Genomic DNA, 21,942 nt, shown 5'->3' on the forward strand with positions numbered 1-21,942 from the left:
CATTAGGAAGAAATTAATCAAGACAGCTGGTTAGTGAATTCTACTTATATAAAGTATTTCAAGTTTACATTATCACACTTTTTAATCATTCTTTCCCCATGCTAAGCCATACAAAAGCTGAAAACACAAAAGAAGTTTCTTTCCAAAGCTATATTTAGATAGTCTCAATGCTTTCTTCCTACTAGAATTAAGCAGAAATAGAATTATCAAGAAAAAAATTAAGGTCGATAGTTTAAAGACACTCTCTCCCCCAAAAAAATTCTTATATTCAGCTCTCAGAAAAACATTATTAACACTTCATGCTGAACATTCAAACTTTTTCCAGTAACCATAATTATTTCTACTAAAATTAAACCATATTCGGGCTAGAGAGATGGTTCAGCAATTAAAGGCACTGGCTGGTCTTGTAGACAGCTTGGTTCCCAGCACCTTGATGCCAACGAGCACAGACCCTGCCCCTCATTCTCCACACCCATGGAGGGGCCTGTTTCTCAGGTATGAACCTGATCACCTAAAACCCCTCCATTTTCAGCTATGACTCTAAAGCCAACAAAACAAAGGCTGCAATGAAGAGCATAGTTCATCAACCAACTCCCAGACTCGTGCAGTTCACAGACCCAGAACCCCTTCAGGGGACCTTGTTACAATACCAAAGTGTTTTGATGTTAGCCTTCTGCCCATCCTTCTTTGGAGGGACCTACAGCCTTTTACTAGGGTAACTGTACCTGGGGGGAAAGAAATAATCAGACTTCCTGGGGCCTACTGAATACTAATTCTAAACAGGCCCTGGCACTAGGAGACACCAAAAAGCATTGTGGCCTACTTAGAGACTTGTAGAGGTCACATGATCAAAGGAACTTTGACAGACGTTTAAGTCACAGTGGGTCCAGTGGATCCAGTGGGTCCCCAACTCATCCTGTGGCTATTTCCCCAGTTCTAGAGTATAAAATTGGGATAGTTACACTTAGACGTTAACAGAATTCCCACACTGGTTCCCTGAGTGGAAAGGTCTAACAGAAGCCACTGGAGTTGACTCTACTACCCGAGAAAATGGTGAGCCAAAATAGTATCACATCCATGGAGGAACTGCAGAAATTAATGCCAACATCAAAGACTTGAATGATACAGAGGTAGAGGTCTCTACCACATCTCCCTTAAACTCTCCTATCTGGCCTGTGCAGAAGACAGATGGATCATGGGGAATGACAGCTGACAGTCAAAAATTTAACCAAGTAGTAACTCCAACTGTAGCAACTGAACCAGACGTGATGTCCTTACTTAAGCAGAGCTCCTGGAACTTGGAACACAGCTTTGATCTAGCAAATGCTTTTTTCTTGATAGCCATTCATTGGGACCACCAGAAGCAATATGCCTTCAGCTGGCAAGGCCAATAGTATACCTTTACAGTTTTACCTCAAGGGTATATTAACTCCCCAGACCTATGTCTTAACTTAGTTCGAAGGGTTTTGTTGTTGTTAATTTTATTTTTTATTTTACGAGTCTGATTGTTTCCCTGTAAGTATGTATGCACGTGCAGAAGGAGGCCAGAGAGGGCATTGGATCCCCTGGAACTAGAGTTATAGATGGTTGTTGAGTTGCTATGTCAGTGTTGGGAATTGAATCCAGGTCCTCTAGAAGAGAAGCCAATGCTTTTAACCACTGAGCCACCTGTCCAGCTCCAGTCTGAAGGGATCTTGGTCTTCTGTCTCTTTCACAAACTATCACACTGGTCCACCATATTGATGACATTACAGTGACTAGAGTGAGTGGGCAGGAAGGAGCAACCACTCTGGACTTGTTGGTAATGCAAATGTACATCAGAAGACGGGAAATAAATCTAACCAAAATCCAAGGGCCTCCTACCTTAGTCCAGGGATGTAGGGCATGCAGAGATAGTCCTAACAATGTGAAGGACAAGTACCTGGACCCCAACACCACCAAGAAAGTAGAGGAGGTTTACTGGCCTATTCGGATTCTGAAAGTAGCAAATTCCTCACTTGGGTGTGTTACTCTGGCCCATATATCAAGTGACTCAGAAACCTTCTGGCTTTGAGTAGGGCCGAGAGCATCAACAAGTCCAAGCTGCTGTACAGGCTGCTCCACCATTTGGGCCATATGATCCGATAGATCCAATGGTACTTAAGGTGGCAGTGGCAGACAGGGATGCTCTTTGGAGTCTCTAGCCAGCTCCCCTAGGTGAATCACAGTAGTTGAGAGACAACTCTTGCCTGCTATTAGTCCTTAGTGGAAACTGGATGTGTGACAATGAGCCACCAAGTTACTCTGCAACCTGAACTGCCCATCATGAGTTAGGTGTGATCCACCAAGTCATAAAGATGGATCTGCAGAGCAGCAATTCATCAAATGAATTGGTGTGTGTGTGTGTGTGTGTGTGTGTGTGTGTGTGTGTGTGTGTGTATGTGACCATGCCCAAAACAAAGTTGTGAGGGTACTAGGAAGAAAAGTTGCCCATACACCTATGGTTCCTACCCCTGCAACAAAGTTCCAAGTATGCACCTATAGCCTCATGGAGTATGGCAGGCTGAGGAAGAGAAAACTAGGGTCTGGTTTCTGACAGTTCTGCACACTCTGCAGATACAATAAATATGTGGACGGCTCCCGAGAACTATAGCCCTTTCTGGGACAACCCTGAAGGACATTGAGGAAGAGAAACCCTCACGGTGCGCAGAATGCCAGGCAGTGCATATGATCATACATTTTGCAAGATAGATAATTAAATGCTGATTCATGGGCTGTAGCCAATTGCCAAGCAGAATGGTCAGTGGCTTGGAAGGAGCATGACTGGTGAGGAAAGAGGTTTAGGGAAGAGGTACATGGACAGAACTGTCCAAACGGACAAAAGGTGCCGAGATACTTATGTCCCACGTGAATGATAATGAAAAAGTGATGCCAGCAGAGTTCCATAACAAGCAGACAGGATCAACTATTCTGTAGGCAGTCAACCTGTTTCCACAATCAATCATTCCTGTCACTGCCCAATGGACCATGAACAAGGCATGGTGGAGATGGAGGTTATGCACGGGACCAACAACAAGGACTTCCACTCACCAAAGCTGACCTGGCTAGGGCTGCTGCTGAGTGTCAAGTCTGCCAGCAGCAGAGACCAAAACAGAGACACCAATATGGCACCATTCTGAGGGTGCCTAGCTAGCAACTTAGTGGCAGGTTGACTACATCAGACTACTTCCATCACTGAAAGGATAGTACATTGTCCTTACTGGAGTAGATACTTATTCTGGTTATGGATTTGCCTTTCCTGCATATAATGCGTCTATCACAGCTACCATTTAGGGACTTACAGAATGCCTTATCCACTGTCATGGCATCCCACACAGTATTGCTTCTCACCAAGAAACTCACTTCATAACCAAAGAAGTGTGGCAGTGTCCCACGATAATGAAATTCACTGGTCTTACTTTGTTCCTTGATATCCTGAAGCAGATGACTTGATAGGACAGTGGAATGGCCCTTTAAAGTCACAGTTTTCACACCAATTAGGTGTCGTTAGCCTGGAGGGCTGGGACAGGGTTTTCCAAAAGAGGCTACATGCTTTGAATCACTGACTGATATATATCGTACTGTTTCACCTATACCAAAGTCTCACTAGTCCAAGAACGGGGGTGGAGATGGGAATGGCTCTCCTCATTATCACCCTCACTGGCCCACTTTAAAACAAAAAAAAAGAGTGTCCTGTTCCAGCGACCTTTTATGCTTTGATGGTCTAGAAATTTGTTTTCCCAGTGTGGGCTGTTTCTGCCAGGAGACACAACAACCATTCCATTGAACTGGAAGCTCAGACCTCCCTCTGCCACTTTGGGCTTCTGATGTCCTTAAACCAAGAGGCTAAGGAAGGAATAACAGTGTGAGAAGGGGTGACTGACCCAGACTACTGGGGGAAAGTGGACTGCTTCCCCACAATGGAGGTAAGATAGATAATGTTGGAGTATAGGAGATCCTTTAGGGCATCTCTTGGTGCTACTGTGTCCTGTGAATAAAGTCCATGGGAAACTCCAACAGCCTAATCTAGGCAGGGTGACAGAGGACACAAACCCTTCAGGAATGAAAATATCCGTAACCTTTCCAAGAAAAGAACCAAGACTTGCTGAGGTGCTTGCTGAGGGTGGAGGAAATACAGAATGAGTAGTAAAGGAAGGTGGTTTAAACACCAGCTAAGGCCACGTGACCAGTGGCGGAAAAGAGAAATGTAACAGACATGGTTCTTTCCTATGTATCCTGTTTCAAAATATCTAAAGTGTGTGTGCATTTATGCACATAATTTAAGCATAATTTTGTGTTTTCTGTCCCATTTCTTTACTATGCAATGTAACATCAGTTGAGACAATATTAGTGGCTAAGTGTTGTGAATCTGTACTATCATATTTAAGTTATAAGACACTAAAAGACTCAACGTTCCTCAAGGACTTTGCTACCTACTTAAAATACGTAGTACATTTGTGGTTATACGCAAGAATAGTTATATTACTGCAGGTGGAATTCTGATTTTGCTATTATTTTCATTTGGAAATTAAGCATGACATAAGGAAATGTGATTGGGTGTTAAGTTGACAAGGAGTAGACCTTTGATGGCTAATTCTGGTTGCCAACTTGACTGGATCAACTAAAACACAAGGACACTCTGGTTAGGGATTTTCTTACTGGGGTTCTCTGAAACAGAAAGACTCACCGTGAACGTGGGCAGCACCTTCAGGTCACAGCTCACATCAAAGACCATGAAAGAAGGAAGCTTTGTTTCTGGTGTGCTTGCCTTGCTCTTGCTGCTCATCTGTCCTTTTGCTACAACACTAACAACCAACTTGCTCAAGTTTCCAATGCAGACTGAAGACAAGCAACTCTCCAGAACATCACTAGACCTTCAGTGCCAAATTGGAACTGCAGAAACATCCAGCACTGTGAACTGAACAACTATTGGATTCCCAGCCTCTCCAGTGTAAGGAAGCCACAGTTGGGCTACCTGAACTGTATCATGTAAGGCATGTTAATAAATCCCCTCCACACACACACACACACACACACACACACACACACGCACGCACGCACGCACACAAGCACTCCTTTAGCAAACCCTGACAGATACAGACTCATGATCCCAGAAGTGGTTCTAGAGAAACAGAACTGTGGGGATGAATTTCTCTAGTGGATTAGTGGTATCTGAAGCTGGCTCTCCAACTCTATGAAACCTACAGTTACTAAAGACTCCTCTGGTAGCATGGAGAGCTGTGAAAGTCCATTGTGAGAACTATTTAAAGCATAATGCAAAATAAATGCATTTGATACTACAGATTCACCTCTTGCGAGGAGCCAAGGAATTTAGGGACTGTACACAAAAGTTTTGAGCCTAAGGAAAACAACAGTGCTAGCTGGTTGATTCTAGCATCTTTAGACAAAGTGACAAAGGAAAAGTATGAGCTCAGTGATGAAATTAACTGGATCCAGAGGCACAAAAGGTATCTGAGTATGTTCTGGAAGAGAATCTTCTCTCCAGTGGCTGGAAAGCACAAGTCACTGAAAATCAAATCCATGTCCTCATTATACAACTGGCTGACTTCCAAGGCAATTAAGTTCCAACTTCAAAGGGAGTTGGTAGATAAAGTAAGGGCCCAAATTGGAAAACAGTGGGATCCTGTAACACAGGATGAAGATGTGCGAAGACTCCAGCAAGACTCAGGAAACTGAACCCTCAGATCCTGAAGGTTTGTTTTGCCTGAGGAAGTGGTCTCCCCACCCTTAGCAGAGGATGTATCCCCACCTCACTCATTGAAGTAATGTCCTTGCTGGCCTTGCTTGGAAGAATCAGTACTTTGACACAGGGCCTCAGGTACTCCAGGCTCATCTCAAACTTGCTAAGTAGCTAAGGATGGCCTTGAACATCTGATCCTCCCAAGTGCTGGGATTACAGATGTGTACCACCACATCTAGTTTAAGGGAAGCTGGAGCTAAAACCCAGAACTCTGCACAAGCTAGGCGAGCATTCTACTAAGCTACATCCTCAGCCCTGGGTTGTAAATAGAGTTTTCTAGTTACGACTCTTAATGAGTCCTTCAATGTGTAAAGTCAAAAGCAATTATTTCTCAGCAAAGAAAACACTGATATAAGTTATTTCTCACTTGGGAATATTGTATCCTTTAGCATTCTACTTAAGAAATTTATTTCAGGAATCATGATATGAAACTACAAATAATTATACTTATTGAAACTTCAAACTTTTTCTAACACTAAAGAATGTATGATTTATTATCATCTGATTCAAACAAGATTACAAAGCCAAAAAATCCAGTTTACTGATCCTATGATTTAGGTATGCAAAGCCTTTAACAGGCAGATCTAGTGTGCCTTGCTCCTGGCTCTTAGTCATCACACAGTTAAGTGTACATGGCTTCCAGGTGTTGACTGACACCTTGTCCCAAAGGTCTAAGCACCAACTATCTCAACCTAGTGACTTGGACTGCACTCTACCCAGTTACGAGAACAAGGAAAATAAAGGAGCAGAAAGTAATTCCAGAACAGTCAATACAGCAGTGGATTTCTAGCAATATGGTCAGGAAAGCACCATGAATTCTTCTGGTCCCCAAAGTCACTTTCAGCTTCAGAACTGAACCAACAACAAACTAACCACAGCTTTAGGACTCTTCACAGGGCTTAAAGTAAATCACTCGAGAGTGAAGCCTGCTAAATGAGAACCCCAAATAAGAGAAATGGCACCCAAGAAAACCATCAAACTTCAAACAAGCTTAAAAGATTTGGATTTTTTTTGTTTTGTTTTCACACAGTATGTTCCTGGCTCCTGGGGGCTACAAAAGACAAAACCCGCCATGGTGAGTGCTGGTAAGTCAGGTCTCCTTGAATTTCTCAGTATTTGTACCTGAAATGTTTGTTTTTCTTGAGATTTCAAGAAAGTATGTAGGGTTCCTATCCAATTCAGAGCAGGCATGAGACCAACTACCAGAAACATGGGCTTGTGCAAGAGTCAGCAGCTGCCCTCGCCAGCTCGGTCCAGCAATAACATGGACGGAGAGGGAGGCAGAACATCGGTCATGGTGAGTGTCCCAGCAATCCTGTGGTCCTCTAAAGTGGCCCGGCCGGTTTAACGCCCTGTGCGAACACTGGAGTCGGGTGAGGACACGGGGCCATCTACAGCTACCTCAGCACTGCTGTGGTGATACAACTGAGTCTGTGGCTGGGAGCCCTTGTGCAACTTCAGTTCAAGCCAAACACAACAGGGGGTGTGGGCAAGAAGCTCTTTAAGCCCAGCCTCTCTCATCATCTCACTACAATAAAAAATCTGCTGACTTCTCTGTGCAGAGCCCAACACCCAGGCACACACTCTTACCATGCTAGGAGCTACTCTCCTCCCCAGTCCCTCCACACAGTCGGCAAGCAGAAACCGGCATGGGCTGCTATGATTGTGACACCTTCAAGCTGCTAGTGAAGAGACACAGACCGGGGGCAGCCGGAGGGCAGTTTTGTGAGAGGAAAGCACACACATCACAAAGTAAAATGCCTGGAGCATGCACACCCACGTGTAGCAAGACAGTGGCCCAAGTAGACCAGTCGTCACACTGGACCATCTCTGAGCCAGCACTGGGACCAGAACTAGAAGACTCCATGTATCCTACAAGATCAGAAACAAGTTCTTCATTATGACGGACCTGCGCTGCCAAGAGAGAGCTTGTGTTTGGCAAAAATAAGGGAGATGGCAAAGGATGCTCTGTTGAATTTCCACTGTAAAAGTTGCCATGCAAAAGTGTTAAAAAGTAAGTGTTAAATCCTCTGTATCAGGAGAATCGCTAGTCTGGCATGGGGCAGTGAGGTCCTTCACATCTGCTGTGACACAGATCAGAAGGCAATGGGTGGCTGTGTGACTTTTCATGTTCTAGCACAGAAGGGAGGGCTCCTCCCCGCCACTCTCTCTCAGCCTGGAACACTGCCTTGAGAGCAGACTGTCCCCGCCGTGGACTCACTCTGTCTTTGTCATCAGCAACGTCACAGAGGATGTCGTCCAGGTCTAGAATCCCTCCATCTCCATGCTCCAAGCGATGCACCTGTATCCAGTAGTTTGGATCCTAAACAAAAGAGCAAAAATGTCAAATACGTTAGCACCAAGGGAATTCAACAATTTAAACTCTAATAACTTCCTGACCATTAAAGAGAATATCAATAATATTACAGCCAATTAAAACTTCAGGCAGGGCTCAACACATGGGAGAGTCAGTTTTCCTCTTCTTCTATGATTAGGTCACTCACATATTCTCTTCCCCTTGGCCCCATGTCATTATTGTGACAGGAAAACTCACGGCCTCAGAGACACTGATTTCTCTTAAGTAGATCAGACTTTCCACTGTCTGACACACAAACTATGTAAGAACCCCGACAAAGCAATCAGTTAAAACACTTTATTCTGCATCTGAACCCTCATGTATCTGTTAATCTGCAGATAGCACATTGCATACACTGGAGAGTCAATGCGCTCCTCTCCAACAGGCCTGAATAAATGGACAGAGCTGCTGATAAACCAGCACACGGACCAAGAAAGCTGTGTTGTGAACCTATGCTCAAAAAGATCAAACCCGGCCCACATGTACATGTGCATAATGAACTATTTAAAGCAGCCCATCAAATATGCAGGTTATTTTGCTCAAAAGTGGAGTTGGAGAGAAAGGAGAAAGGGAAAAAAAGATACCACTTAAAACTTTTAAATATTAGCCAGGCAACTGTAGCACATGCCTTTAATCCCAGTAGTCAGGAGGCAGAGGCAGGTGGATCTCTGTGAGTTCGAGGACAGCCTGATCTACAAAGTGAGTTTCCCAGACAGCCACAGCTACCAAAAAAAAAACCCTGTCATTCATAAATAAATATACAAATAAATATTCTTGTATGGTGCATTTAAACATACACACACATACACACACACACACACACACACACACACACACACACACACACACACGTCTTGTAATTTGAGAGGCACACATGCGATTAATCCTAGCACTAGGAAGGAAATGAAATGGCTGGGTGGAGAAAGGCTTATAAGGCACGAGGAGACAGGAACTAAGGCCCTTTTGGCTAAGGACTCAGAGGAATTCAGTCTGAGGACTCCTGGAGATAAGATCTCGCCTTCCATTCATCTGCTCTATGACAGCCTCTTCCCCAACACCTCTTTTCCCAGCCCACCTAGTGTGGGCCCCACACGGCACTAGTATCTCCATTCAGGACTCCTTCCTTCTCCCCTGTCTACCTGCCATGTCTTCTCAGACCTCATTTTGTCCAAGAGATCTGCCTGACCATCATGCCCCCAGGACAGACAAGAAGTCTCTGTCCAGCCTACCACCAATACTCCTAAACACACACTAAGGAGAAGCCAGATGTTACATTTGAGGCTTTAACAGCTGTCTCAGAATGATTTGCTTTTACAAATGCTAAACACATAGTTCTCACCCTCTAATTGATAAATCAATTCTGCAATCATCTTAACCACAAATGTTTTTAAAGAACTGGTAAGAAGGGGGGATGGCTCAGTCAGTGGCATGCTTTTAAGAACTTGAGTTTGATGGCCAGAACCAGATAAAAAGCACATGTGTACCAAACAAAATGCAGAGCTGTGGAGCCCAGTCACAGCAGATACATTTACAAAACATTTGCAGACCTAAGACAGAGGGAGCATTGCCAAAGAGGGAGTGGAAAGATTGTAAGAGCCAGAGGATCAGGGAGTTTGCTGTGAGATGTCTCCTGTAATGTCGAAAGTTAGGCTCACCTACATGACTGCCTAATATGGGCTGAACAAGAACGACTCTGGTAGATATGCCAATGGGGACGAGGACATGTGGCCCCAACCCTACCCAAAGAACTATAACCAACTGAGGATAGTTGGGAGCGGGAGAGATGGTCTTCCTCAGGGTTGAGCACATCAATTGTTAGCAAGTGCCAAATGGTCAGCACTGAAAACAGACATACGAGTAACGTTTTATTGACTGCACAGTTATATTCAGGAACATATATGTATACATGCAGTAACCATGAGAAACATGAATTTGAAAGGAAGAAAGGTGGGAGGGTATATGAGACACTTCAGAGGAAGGAAAGGGAAGGGACAAATGTTGTAATTATATTATAAAAGAATGTTTTAAAAATAATTAGAAAAAGGGGGAACTGATGTTATCCATCCCAAAATTTAGGAATATTCTCTACAGATACACACACACACACATACCTTTAAGAAATCGTAAAGTTGTCAAAATAGTGTACATATTCACGGGGTAAGTACAATTATATATACGTGTGTGTGTGTGTGTATGTATATATATATATATATATATATATGTGGCATTTTTTAAAAAGCACCATGTGTGATGGCACATACTTATTTTTGTTGTTGTTGTTTTGGTTGTTTTTTCAAGACAGGGTTTCTCTGTGTAGTTTTGGTGCCTGTCCTGGATCTCACTCTGTAGACCAGGCTGGCCTCGAACTCACAGAGATCCGCCTGGCTCTGCCTCCCAAGTGCTGGGATTAAAGGCATGCGCCACTGCTACACAGCCAGTGGCACATACTTGTAACCCCAGCACTGGCATTGAGGAGACTAGAGAATCCCTGGGACTATGAAGCCAGCCAGTGTAGCCTAGATAGTGAACTACGAGTCGATGAACAACCCTGTCTCAAAGCATATGGTTAGCATTCCTGAGAGTAACATGTGGGGTTGTCCTCCCACCTCCAAATACATACACATTACAGGCACAGACACACACCTACATGTGCACACATAAACTTTTTTTTCAATCATCAATATGCTTGTTGCTTCGGGCTCATCTCCCACAGTCCACTGCACTCAGGCATCCTCCCACCACACTCCAAAACTGCTCATGAGTGCTTCCACATTGCTACATGCAATTGGTCCTTTCTCGGTCCTTCATCTACCAGCAAAATCTGATGCTGACAATCACTGTCTCTTCTCTGAAATAGCCCATAATTTTTTTCATCCTCCAATAACTGAGCAAGGCTTTCTGGACTTGAGACTTGTGGACTCCATGTTGGGGGGGGGGGGGGGGGTGCTGATTAAAACAGTCAGACATGCCACATGGTTGTGACATGTATCCAGCTGTTATGTGCTCAAGGAAGTGACTTTCGGAGGAGAGGGAAAGAGCACATGACTGGCTCTCCCCACAGAGCACACCTCATTAAAAAACCAGAGATAAGGAGGGGACCTGGAATAACCTCCCTCCACAGCATTAAGGCCAGGAAGGGCTTTATTGGTGGTGGCGGCGGCGGCGGCGGTGGTGATGGTGATGGTAGTGGTTGTTTTGTTTTCCTTTGAATTCAGTGTATCACTCTATGTATCTCTAGCTTGTCTGGAACTATGAGACAAGGCTGGCTTCAATTTGTGGTCCTCCCACATCAGTTTCCTGAATCTTGGGTCTATAAACTCTCTCCTTTTCCTAATCCATAACCCTCCCTTTTAACTTTCCACCTATCCCGCTTTTTCCAGTTTTGAATATTCTACCTCTTCATTGAATTTCCAGTCTCTATTTTCTTCATTCCTAATATTTTTTTTTTATTAAAGTCATCTTTTAAAACTTTCTGGTAAATGCCCTCCCTGCTCCCACCATTCCCGCTGCTGTGACAGTTGGAGGTGTCGAAGCGGACAGCCAGTTTTACTGTATCTGACTCTTTGCTCATAGTGGCCACAGCTGTCACTTGTTCCCAGTTCCATGCAGCGCTGAGTGGGAGTGAGACACTCAGCACTGCCACTGAAGTACACTACCAGGCCAGAAAGACTCAGCTCTACACACAACACAGCCTTGCTCAAACTTCAAGTCATAGTGCATCACAAAGAACGGGGGAAAGAAAAACACCAACATGGGAGTTAAACGAAGCAGGCATGACCACAGCCTGGAAAGCCCACTCATGGGCATGCACATCTATTGGCCAGCAATGGACACCACAGCCATGAAGGACTATGGCACAGGTATCCTTTCAGACCACACATCAATCAAGACCAGAAGAGTAACTACCAAGGGTATACCCATATACTGTAGTGCCACAACATTCCTGCCTGGTCTACTATGCCACCTGTTTCTGTACGACCTACACAGAACACCCCAGCAATGTGTCAAAATAAAGGAATCACCACCAAAATAATGGGTAACCACATGACAAAATACAGTTGGGATACATCCAACATCTCACAACAATCCACTGTCCTAGAAGCCACTGCTAATAGAGACTATCCCCGGGTAAGAGCTCAGTTGATAAGAGTGCCTGGGAGCAAGAATGAAGCTCTGGAACCCATCCCTAGCACCACCTAAAAGCTGGTGTGGTGGCACACGCCTGTAATCCCAGCACTCCTGAGGTGGAGGTAGAAGGATGAGAGAAAGGAGAGCCTGTGTGTGGTGGCATGCTCGTCTAGAGCTGCAGCTGGGGGTGAGCAAGTTTGAGGCTCACTAGCTAGCAGGTATGGCTAAATGGAGGAGGTCTGTGTTCATTGAGAGATCCTGTCTCAAAAAAGCAGGGGACAGCGATTGAGATAAGATAACCAAAGTCAGCCTCTGGCCTCCACAGGCACAGGCATACATCTGCACGTGTCCTCACAATCACAGGAGCAGTTACAACACACCTGCAGTAACAAATAGAAACAACACTCGTGTGTGTGTGTGTGTGTGTGTGTGTGTGTGTGTGTGTGCGCGTGTGCGCGCACGCGTGTGGGGGCACATGCACGCACACTACAAGGTAACTTGTAGTTTGTGGAAGGAGAGTAGTTTGTCTCCTTCCACTGTGTGGGCTCCAGGGACCGAACTTAATAGTCATGCTTGGTGGCAGGTAAGACATCACCAGCCAAACACTCACAAATTTTTAAAAATGAAAAATGAAAAACAAAAGACATCAACAAGCAGCAGATGGCAGTCTTCCAGCAGCTTCCAAATTCCTCAAGAAACCCTGTAGCATAGAAGCCCATGCCTTGTCTGCTTGTAAAACTTGAAGGACAGAAAAAAAAAATTGTTTTAGAAATGTAACCTTCACTGTACCTTTCTCCGGAAACTACTAGAAGATATGTTCCAGCAAAACAAGACACAGGCTATGAACAAGAACGGCATGGCTTCTAAAGCAGACCATGTGAAGGCAGAGAACTCCCTGAACTATAGAGATCACTGGGAGACTGACACTGAATGGTGACAAGAATCCAGAAAGCTGCTGAGGGACAGACACAGAACGTGACCCACCTAGAATGAAGCCACCAGGATCTCCAAGTGAATGTCTCGGGATGACATGGAAAGAACATTCAAAGCACCCAAGCCCACCGAGACCACCTTCCCGCAGGCGGGGCCGGGGCGGGGTGAGGAGTCGGAGCAGGGCAGGTTCCAGGGGCAGCACAGGTGTGGAAAAGGACTGCACAGCTGAGCTACGAACGAGCAGCCTTCCACCAGGAAGAGAAAGTCACCTGACCGCACCAGAACCACACTGGTGGACAGCAGTCTGTTCGGAAGCGTATGAGAAGGACACACACACACACCATGAGGGGATCCAAGACTGGTTTCCTGGGATGGACAGAAGGAAAATCACACACTGGGCAAGGGACAGGGTCAGTCAACAAAACAGTGGTCAAGAAAAAAGACTACAGGAAACTTACACAGAAACATGCTGATACCATTCCAAAATAATGGGCTGGAAGTCAGAGAGGGCACCTTCCACTCACTGCCATCCTTGGAGTACCCTGTGTGTGTGTGTGTGTGTGTGTGTGTGTGTGTGTGTGTGTGTGTGTGTGTTAAGAAACAAAACAAAAAGCACTTTGAGAATTTCTCTTCAATGATCACAGACAACCACTTAATGCTAAGCATCCATTTAAACAATCAGACACAAGCTAATTACATCCTAAGACAATGAAGTCATTGTTGTTAGTGACAGAACAAAGAGAAAACGTTTCATTTTTGAAAGCTGGTAGAGCCAGTCAAAGGAAATAGTCTTCATTCTAGACAGTGCTGTAACTGTGTGCGTGTGCACCACTGGGCAGCACTGTAACTGTCTGTGTGTGCACCACTAGGCGGCGCTGTAACTGTGTGTCTGTGTGCACTAGACAGTGCTGTAACTGTGTGCATGTGCACCACTGGGCAGCGCTGTAACTGTGAGTCTGTGTAAGCCACAACAGACATTTAAAACAGGGTCTAACTGTGCGGGTTGTTTAATGAAACCCTGGCATTTCAAGGCAGGCACGACCTATGTGGCTTTGCCTGATTTAACCACATTTCCACTTTAGAAATACATGCCTTTATCATAAACTTATAGAACTAGTTTATCAGCTCGCTGTGGTAACACAGTTAAAGAGTAAACACATTTTTGTTGCCTTCTCAGCAGGGGTGGAGGACATGGATGGTCAGATGACATGTCTGACATCCAACAATGAAATGACCTGCATTCTTGTTGGGGAGTGACTAATAGTGAATGCATGCACTCCTCGCCCCCTCTTCTCAAGCCCAAGCCACACCCCTGCTAATGCCCAGCACACAAGAGAACCACAAATCTGTTGCCCCACAGGGGAGTGGATACAGTCACTTATCTCACTAATCAAAAAGGAAGGCAGCAACAGTGGGGAAAGGTAAAGTCCAAGTTCACGAAAATCACTCTGCATGTCTTGTTCCTTTAGATCAGGCAGTCTCTCACAGGGCACCAGGGATGAAGCTGTCATTGGCCCCCTTCTCTCGCCATTTTCACAAGGACAGGCATGGAAGTCTTTGATTTCTCCCTCATTCCACAGCATGAAGGGGCCAGGGCCACTGACACAGCTTTTGTCTCCACTCTGGCAGCAACAGGAACCTTCCTGAGTCAACCAATCAGATCATAACCTCCCGACAGGCAGGCCAGGGGATGGAAAACCCAGGAAGCAACTAGACAAGTATAAAATGTAAGGTGCTTTTTAGAACCACAGCTAAAGTGATATTTTTAAAAAAGGGAAAGTCCAAGACTAGGAGAGAGGTGGCTCAGTTAAGAGCACTAACAGCTCTTCCAGAGGACCCAACTTCGGGTTCCAGCACCCAAAGGTGCTCACAACTGTCTATAACTCCAGTTAAAAGGGATCTCACTCCCTCTTCTGGCCCCTGCACATAATGCACAGACATGCAGGTAAAAAACACCTATACACATAAAATAAAAATGAATAAAATCTAGAGACTCCACTTCAGCCAACCTAAGTGCAGCATGGGACACCAGAGACAAAAACCTGTGGAAAGGACAGTTAAAGAAACTTGTCACACTAAATAATGAGTCATGGCGTGAGCAATGGACGCACTTAAGTCAAAGCACATTCGTGTTTGAAGGGAATGCCTGCAGAAGTGGTAATGGGTGAGAAGTGGCATACTGAAGAAACACCTAATGGCAGCATTTTTGCAACGTGTGGTCACGTGCTTGTGAAGGTAGGAAGAAGGTGACTACCATTAGATGTCACCAGCTAAGAAGCTAGGCAATGGGTGAATTGGTGGTTCAAATCCTTTTCAAGAAAAAGGGTTAAAAGTCTGTCATTTTAAAATAGCAGGGCTGTTCAAGCTCAAAGGGACTATAGAAGCATGAGAATATTCAAATGTGGTTCTTGGCCGAATCCTTGTTAGAATTTTCACAAAGAAAAGAAAGTCAGGCTAGGGATGCGGCTCAATGTTGGAGCTCACACCTGACTACACAAGGCCCCAATTTCCATCCAAACTACCCCACAATTGTTAGAAGGGTTGCAGTACTGGGGAATAAAGCTGGCCCTGACGCATGCTGTGTGAGCATTCTAACCCTGACTTAGCTATGTCCCCCACTTAAGAGTGAGACATTGCTTCACTCAGTTTCAAAAGATGGCCTTGAATTTGATCTACAGTCCAGACAGGCCCGCCTTAAACAGACAGCTGAGATTATAGGCCTGCACCATCCTACCTAATACATGCAATAAAGTTTAAAGACATCTTGTGGACTACTTGAAAACTGTTACCATAGATTATGTATCAAGTAATTGTTAGAAGTTGTTAATTTTCCTAACTGTAATAATGGTTTTGTGACTATTGAAGGAAATACCCTTCTTAGAAAATATGTTATGAAATAGTCATCAATGAAGTTCCTAACACTGGCTATTATTTAAAAATAGCTTGTTCAAGTTGAAGGATGGTTCAGTTGGCAAAGTGCTTGCCTTGCAAGGAAGAGAACCTGAGTCCAATCCCCAGAACAATGTAAACCTGCCAGGTGTAGGGGCTTGTGCTTGTAATACCAGTGCTGAGAAGCAGGAAGGGGAGGGCCCCTGGTGCTCACTGGCCAGATGGCCAGACGGCCAGATAGTCAAGCCTAATCGGTGAGCTCCAGGTCAATGAGAGAAGTGGACAGTGTTATAAGAATTGGTTATAAGACAAGGAAGAGCTAAGGTTCCCAAGCAGAGAAGTCTGAGAAGGCCACTGTCCTCCATGCTGACATATTAAAGGCAGTGAGTGGTAGCATAGCCCTTTCCTGGATGCAGCAGCTGACCAGTGGAAGGTGGAAGTGCTGGAGCTGAACTATGAGGAGAGACTTCTCTGCATAGACTGAGCCCAGGGTGGGAGCTGGGATCTGTCCTGTGGAGCATCATCACACGACTTCCATCCCTAGCATCCCTCCCACTGCCCTGCCTGGCCAGCTGTCAGCAGATACAGCTAACCCCAACTATCCTTGGACTGTCCACAACAAACCAGAAACCAGAGCAAACTTTGAACAAATGTAGTGACTGAGTCAGTTCATGAGAACACAGGAAGCCAGCATGACCAGTGTTCCAGGGTGTGAAACTGTCAAGCACAAGAGAGAGGAACGGGGGCTGGAAATTTTTATTCAATGCTAAGGATGAAATACAGAGCACTACATGTTCAAGGCAAGTAATCTACCTACTGAGCTGAACCTCCACCCCACTAGTGTGACTTGTGGGGAAAGATATGATATCATGTAAATGAATATTTTTAAAGGCTTAAAATTGAAAATATCTACAGATACAATAACTAAAATTGTGGAGAGATATATGTGGTTGATCTCCAGCTAAACATGCAGTTTTCTGAAACAAGTTGAGCACATCCATCCATAACCGAACAGCAATTCAATCTTTTGTCCCGGGACTGAGGATGTGGCTCAGTTGGGAGATGGCTTGTCCAGCATGCATGAAGACAGCATTCCATTCACAGCACCACAGGTATGAGGGTATACGCCAATAGTCCCAGCACTAGGAAAATGAAGGCAGGAAGAACAGAAGTTCAAGCTCACCCTTGGCTACATGATGAGTTCCAGGCCAAAACGGTCTACATGAGACCCTGTCTTTAAAAAAGAAAATTCTCAGAACACTCTTCGTTCAAAGGAAGTAACCCCTAGGATCCCTACAAGTTGGAGGTGCGTCCCCCACTTTCTGATTTTCCCGAATGAAGTTGATATCATCTTTGATCTAACCATGTAAACAACCGGTGAATGCATTTCTTCCTCTCTGCCTGCTTGTCAGTCTTGCTCAGTACTATAATTACTGCTGCCTCATCTCTCTTCACTCCTGCCCCCATCTTGCTACCATAACAGTCATAGGCAGAGCACACAACACCCTGCCCCCAGCCTGCCTTCCACCTCCTGGAACTTATCTGTTCCTCACCAGAATGCTGCCATAGCCACATTCTCAACTACCCTGGTTGTGTTTACCTTCCATGTCTGGTTGGAAAACCTCCTCTATAACATGGGCCTGAGCCCTGGGGTACTCAGCTAGACACTGACTTGTACTGAGGAGCCTGTTCCCTTTCTGCTCCTGTGGTATTCTGCTGTTCTCATTGGTAAAATACCCAAAGGGACTTTTCATTAGCTTTTTTAAAGCGCAGAACAAAGAACCAAGTGCTGTGTTATATAGATGCTGTGTACTACAGAAGCAGGCTGACTGTATTATGCAAAGGAAAGGCTTCACACAGTGCTTCTTGGGAAATCTAATCAGCAAACAGCCCTGTGCTTTGCTAAGAGCCCAGAAAAGTCCATGGTCAAGCCTGCTGTTCATCCTTCATCCTCCAGTTCTCTAGCCTGGCTAAGGGATCCCCACTGATTACTCTTATAGTCCAGATGACACCACATATAAGGCTGTTAGAATCCAGTTAGACAATCCCCCGTGTGGTGAGGAGACCAGAGCGCAGCTTGGACACCTCTGCTCTCTCACACGGGTTCGTTTTGTCTAGGAGTCAGGATACCCTGGCATCTTGACTCCAGTCCCAGTGAATGTGAGGGACTGGAAGAGACCAGGACTGCCACCTGATCGTGAGAGACAAAGGAAGAACGTATGCGAAGCACTGGATATGCAGGGCATCCAAGCCAAGGTATTAACCAGGCAGACTGCAGGACAGCCTCAAAGGCTCCATCCGCAGCTCTGCCACCCTAAGCTCCCTGAAGGCTGGCACCAGGTGGTGCACCCATCTCTCTCAACCCGAGTTCGCCGGGTGAAGGGCCACAGGTGGGGCCACCTATCATTGAGCATATCTCTGGGCTACTCCTGCTGACTTACAGGGTAAGTCTTCGGCTCCGTTTTGTGTAAGAGATGAAATACTGAGAAACATGTCTTGAGTGAGGTGATCACCATCTAGGCAGCAGAGCCGGCAAATGTTACAGACTTGGAAATGTAAGTCATTCCCTCCAGGACACACGGCCACCTTTCCCGAAGGTCCAAGAAGCTGGTCAAAGGGGAAGCTGAACCAAGAGAAAAACCTTAACCAAGAGAAGGGTATTTTAATACTAGAGGCGAGGGGTGGGGGGTGGTAATGAAGAAAGTATTATGTCTAGGGAAGAGCTCGGCTGGCAACATGCTTCCCTCACAAGCATAAGGACCTGAGTTTGGTTTCCCAGCGCCAAGGCTCTTGAAAGAGACAAGGCATAGCAGCTTGTATGTGTAATCCCAGCACAGGCGCTCACTGACCAGCTAGCTTAGCATATTTGGTGATTCCAGGTTCAGTGAGAAACTGTCTCAGAAAAGATGGACGGAGACTGAAAAACAAGATGAAAAGTTGATCTCTGGCCTACACATACACACACACACACTCTCTCTCTGTGTGTGTCTCTCTGTTTCTCTCTCTCTCTCTCTCTCTCTCTCTCTCTCTCTCTCTCTCTCTCACTCTCTCCCTCCCTCCTCCCTCCCTCTTTCCCTCTCTCCAGGTTTAGTAAGAAACTGTCTGAGCCTGAGAAACAAAATGTAGTTTGATCTGAGGCCAACACACACCACACACACACACACACACACACACACACACACACACACACACACCGCCACCACCATCACCACCACCACCATCACCACCACCACCACCACCACCACCACCATACATCAGACAGGATCTTTCACTTCCTGGAGTGTAAGGAAAGAATGACTTGCACCTAGTTATAGGCTATGATTCCATCAGGATTGGAGCTAAACTGCAGGAGACAAAAAAATCAACTCAAAATAGAATCAGGGACCTCAAATAACTGTTTCTCTCATACGCAGCAAAACAGAATCCAAATAACCACCCTAGGAGATCTTTAAAGACAGTTATCAGCTGACAGAAGAAAATCAACACTCACACATTCACTTCCCAGCCAACAAGGAGGATTCCCAACTCAGACCAAAGGGAACTCGTTGACCCAGAAAGAACACCCCCACTGAAATGCTGCGACCCAATCTCAACACCTCAGAATTCTCTGAGACAAACAAAGCAATCTGAAAACTGCTCCCTTCTCCCATTTAATCTCCCACTTAATCCGAACCCACCTCTTGGCTATTCCTGTGTAAAAATAAATAAACAAAAACCCTCTCTCAGATTACCCCATCACAGGCACACAGAGTAATCCCGTACACCTGGTGTCCTAAACAGGACTGACTCAAAAGAAATACTCCTGAACTAGGAGCTGAGGGAAAGAAACAAAGCATTCCAAGACTAAGTACCTACCTCTACTTTCCACCTTGGAAGCCTGGGCAAGCAGTGAGCCAGCTGTAGCCTGTGGCTCTTCCACTGGAACTCTGCCCAGCCCACCCTGTGCCGGCTCTGGGCTGGGGCCCCACAGCACCACATCCTCACAATACCAGTGTGGCACAAGGCAGCGCCCAGACAGTGGTGCTCTGCATGCAACCCACAACAGCCCATGGGAGAGTGTCAGGCCTGTGCTCTGAGTTCCCTGGGACTGCTGATGCCAGAGGTGGGGTTCCCTCTCCTCCCAGAGGGCTCTTCTCGCAGTCAAGGGAGGGATCTACGATGGTATCTTCAAAGGACTGCCAAGCCAGAGGTGCTCCTTCCTGTGACTTCACTGTCCCTTGGCCAGGAACACAACAGTCAGAATGGAGGGAGTGACAGGGCCTCACTCACAGGCAAGGCCTCCATGTCTGTCTGTCTGTCTGCCGCTGTATACCAGGGTGATGGGCCCTCCTCCGTCTCAGCTGTGTGTGCTTGTTAGCGCCTCCTGGAAAGTCCGGCTCACTCCTACCCACTGTGGCACTCTTTCCAACACTGACTTCCTGGCATAGATCTACTTCCTGGCGCTGGTCTTCAACCACTTTTATCTACCCCAATCAGTCCACCACAGTGGACATGACAGACGCCTCATGTGGCTGCACATGCCGCCATTTATTCCCCTGACAGATATTTAGATAACATTCACTATTGGAGGCCCCCCTTTGGGCAACAGATAAGCCCCCACCCTCCAGGAGATGGTTCTGCTTTCACTCTCAGCCAAAATAGGAAATTTTTACTCTATTTTATTAATTCTTAGAGAATTTCATATCGTGTATTTTGCTCATGTTTACTACCCCCAATTCCTTTCCCTAACTTCTCCTAGATTCACCCATACTTTCCTGTCATGCCCCCAATGTCATGTCCTCTTTTTATTTTGTTTTTTTAACTAACCTATCTTACCCAATTTGTGCTGCATATATACTCCTGGTGTACAGCCATCTGCGAGGGCCTGGCTGACCTATCAGGAGCCATCCCTCTAAAGAAAACTGACTATTCCTCCTCCAGAAGCCATCAGGTGTCCATGGCTCCTCAGTTAGGGGTGCAGGTTAGGGAACCCCTGGCCCCTCCATGCTGGGATACGGGCTGGCTTGGTGTTTGGGTAGTGTGCATGCAACCACAGCTGCTGTGAGTTGATGGGTACCTTGGTCCTGCCATGCCGGGAAGATGATGTGTCAACCCAATCCTCTTACAATTGTTCTGTGTCCTCGTCTATGATGGCCCCTGAGTCCGGGGGGCAAGTGTGTGACAGAGAGGTCCTGTCTGTGGCTGATTGACCTATTAATATTTATTCTGTTATAGGAGAATTATTATGAAATGGGAATTTTTAAATAAGGGCTAACCCCACATACCTTTTCTGAGTAGGTTATAGTTACATATTTAGGAATATATTTGCAACAAAATTAAAGAAATAGAGTCTATGAATTTGAGAAACAGCAAGGGAATATGGGGAGGACTGAAGAGAAGAAATGGAAGGGCGAATAGATTCTGTAATTATATTTTAACATTAAAAAATGTTTAAATATTTTTTAAAAAAGAAATAGCCTCAACATATTTCCAGAGGAGAATGATAGCCACAAATACCGGGTAATCACCTACACCAAGGAAGGGCTCTAGAAACAGGGCCAGCCTCCCAAAGTGACACTCCCAAGCACACTCAAAGTCCCTTATAAAGCCCTGCTTGGAAACAAAGAAACAAATTAGCTGTGTAGGAACTCCAAAGGGTGTAATTACTCAGCTGGTAATTAGGAAACAGACTTCCTCAAAGACAACACTGGAAACTGCAGCAGCATTATCAGATGAGGGAGGGAGAACACGGAGTAAAACAGGTTTGTGAGGCTTCACCAGCAGTAAGCAGTGGGGAGTGCCAGCGGTGAGCAGTGGGGAGTGCCGGTGGTGAGCAGTGCCAGTGCCAGGGGTGAGCAGTGAGGAGTGAGTGCCAGCG

General features: G+C 45.6%; 1 protein-coding gene across 6 annotated transcripts in view; it reads right to left on the reverse strand.

The window, feature by feature from the left end:
• Window positions 1–21,942, reverse strand: part of Pard3 (par-3 family cell polarity regulator) — a 559,217-nt gene that overhangs the window by 450,849 nt on the left and 86,426 nt on the right. For all 6 annotated transcript variants that reach the window (XM_059263788.1, XM_059263787.1, XM_059263786.1 and 3 more), the window contains exon 2: window positions 8,001–8,102. In XM_059263788.1, coding sequence (XP_059119771.1) covers window positions 8,001–8,102 — 102 coding nt within the window. The remainder of the gene's footprint in view (window positions 1–8,000; window positions 8,103–21,942) is intronic.

The sequence above is a fragment of the Peromyscus eremicus genome, chromosome 5 (assembly GCF_949786415.1).
Source record: "Peromyscus eremicus chromosome 5, PerEre_H2_v1, whole genome shotgun sequence".
NCBI lineage: Eukaryota > Metazoa > Chordata > Mammalia > Rodentia > Cricetidae > Peromyscus > Peromyscus eremicus.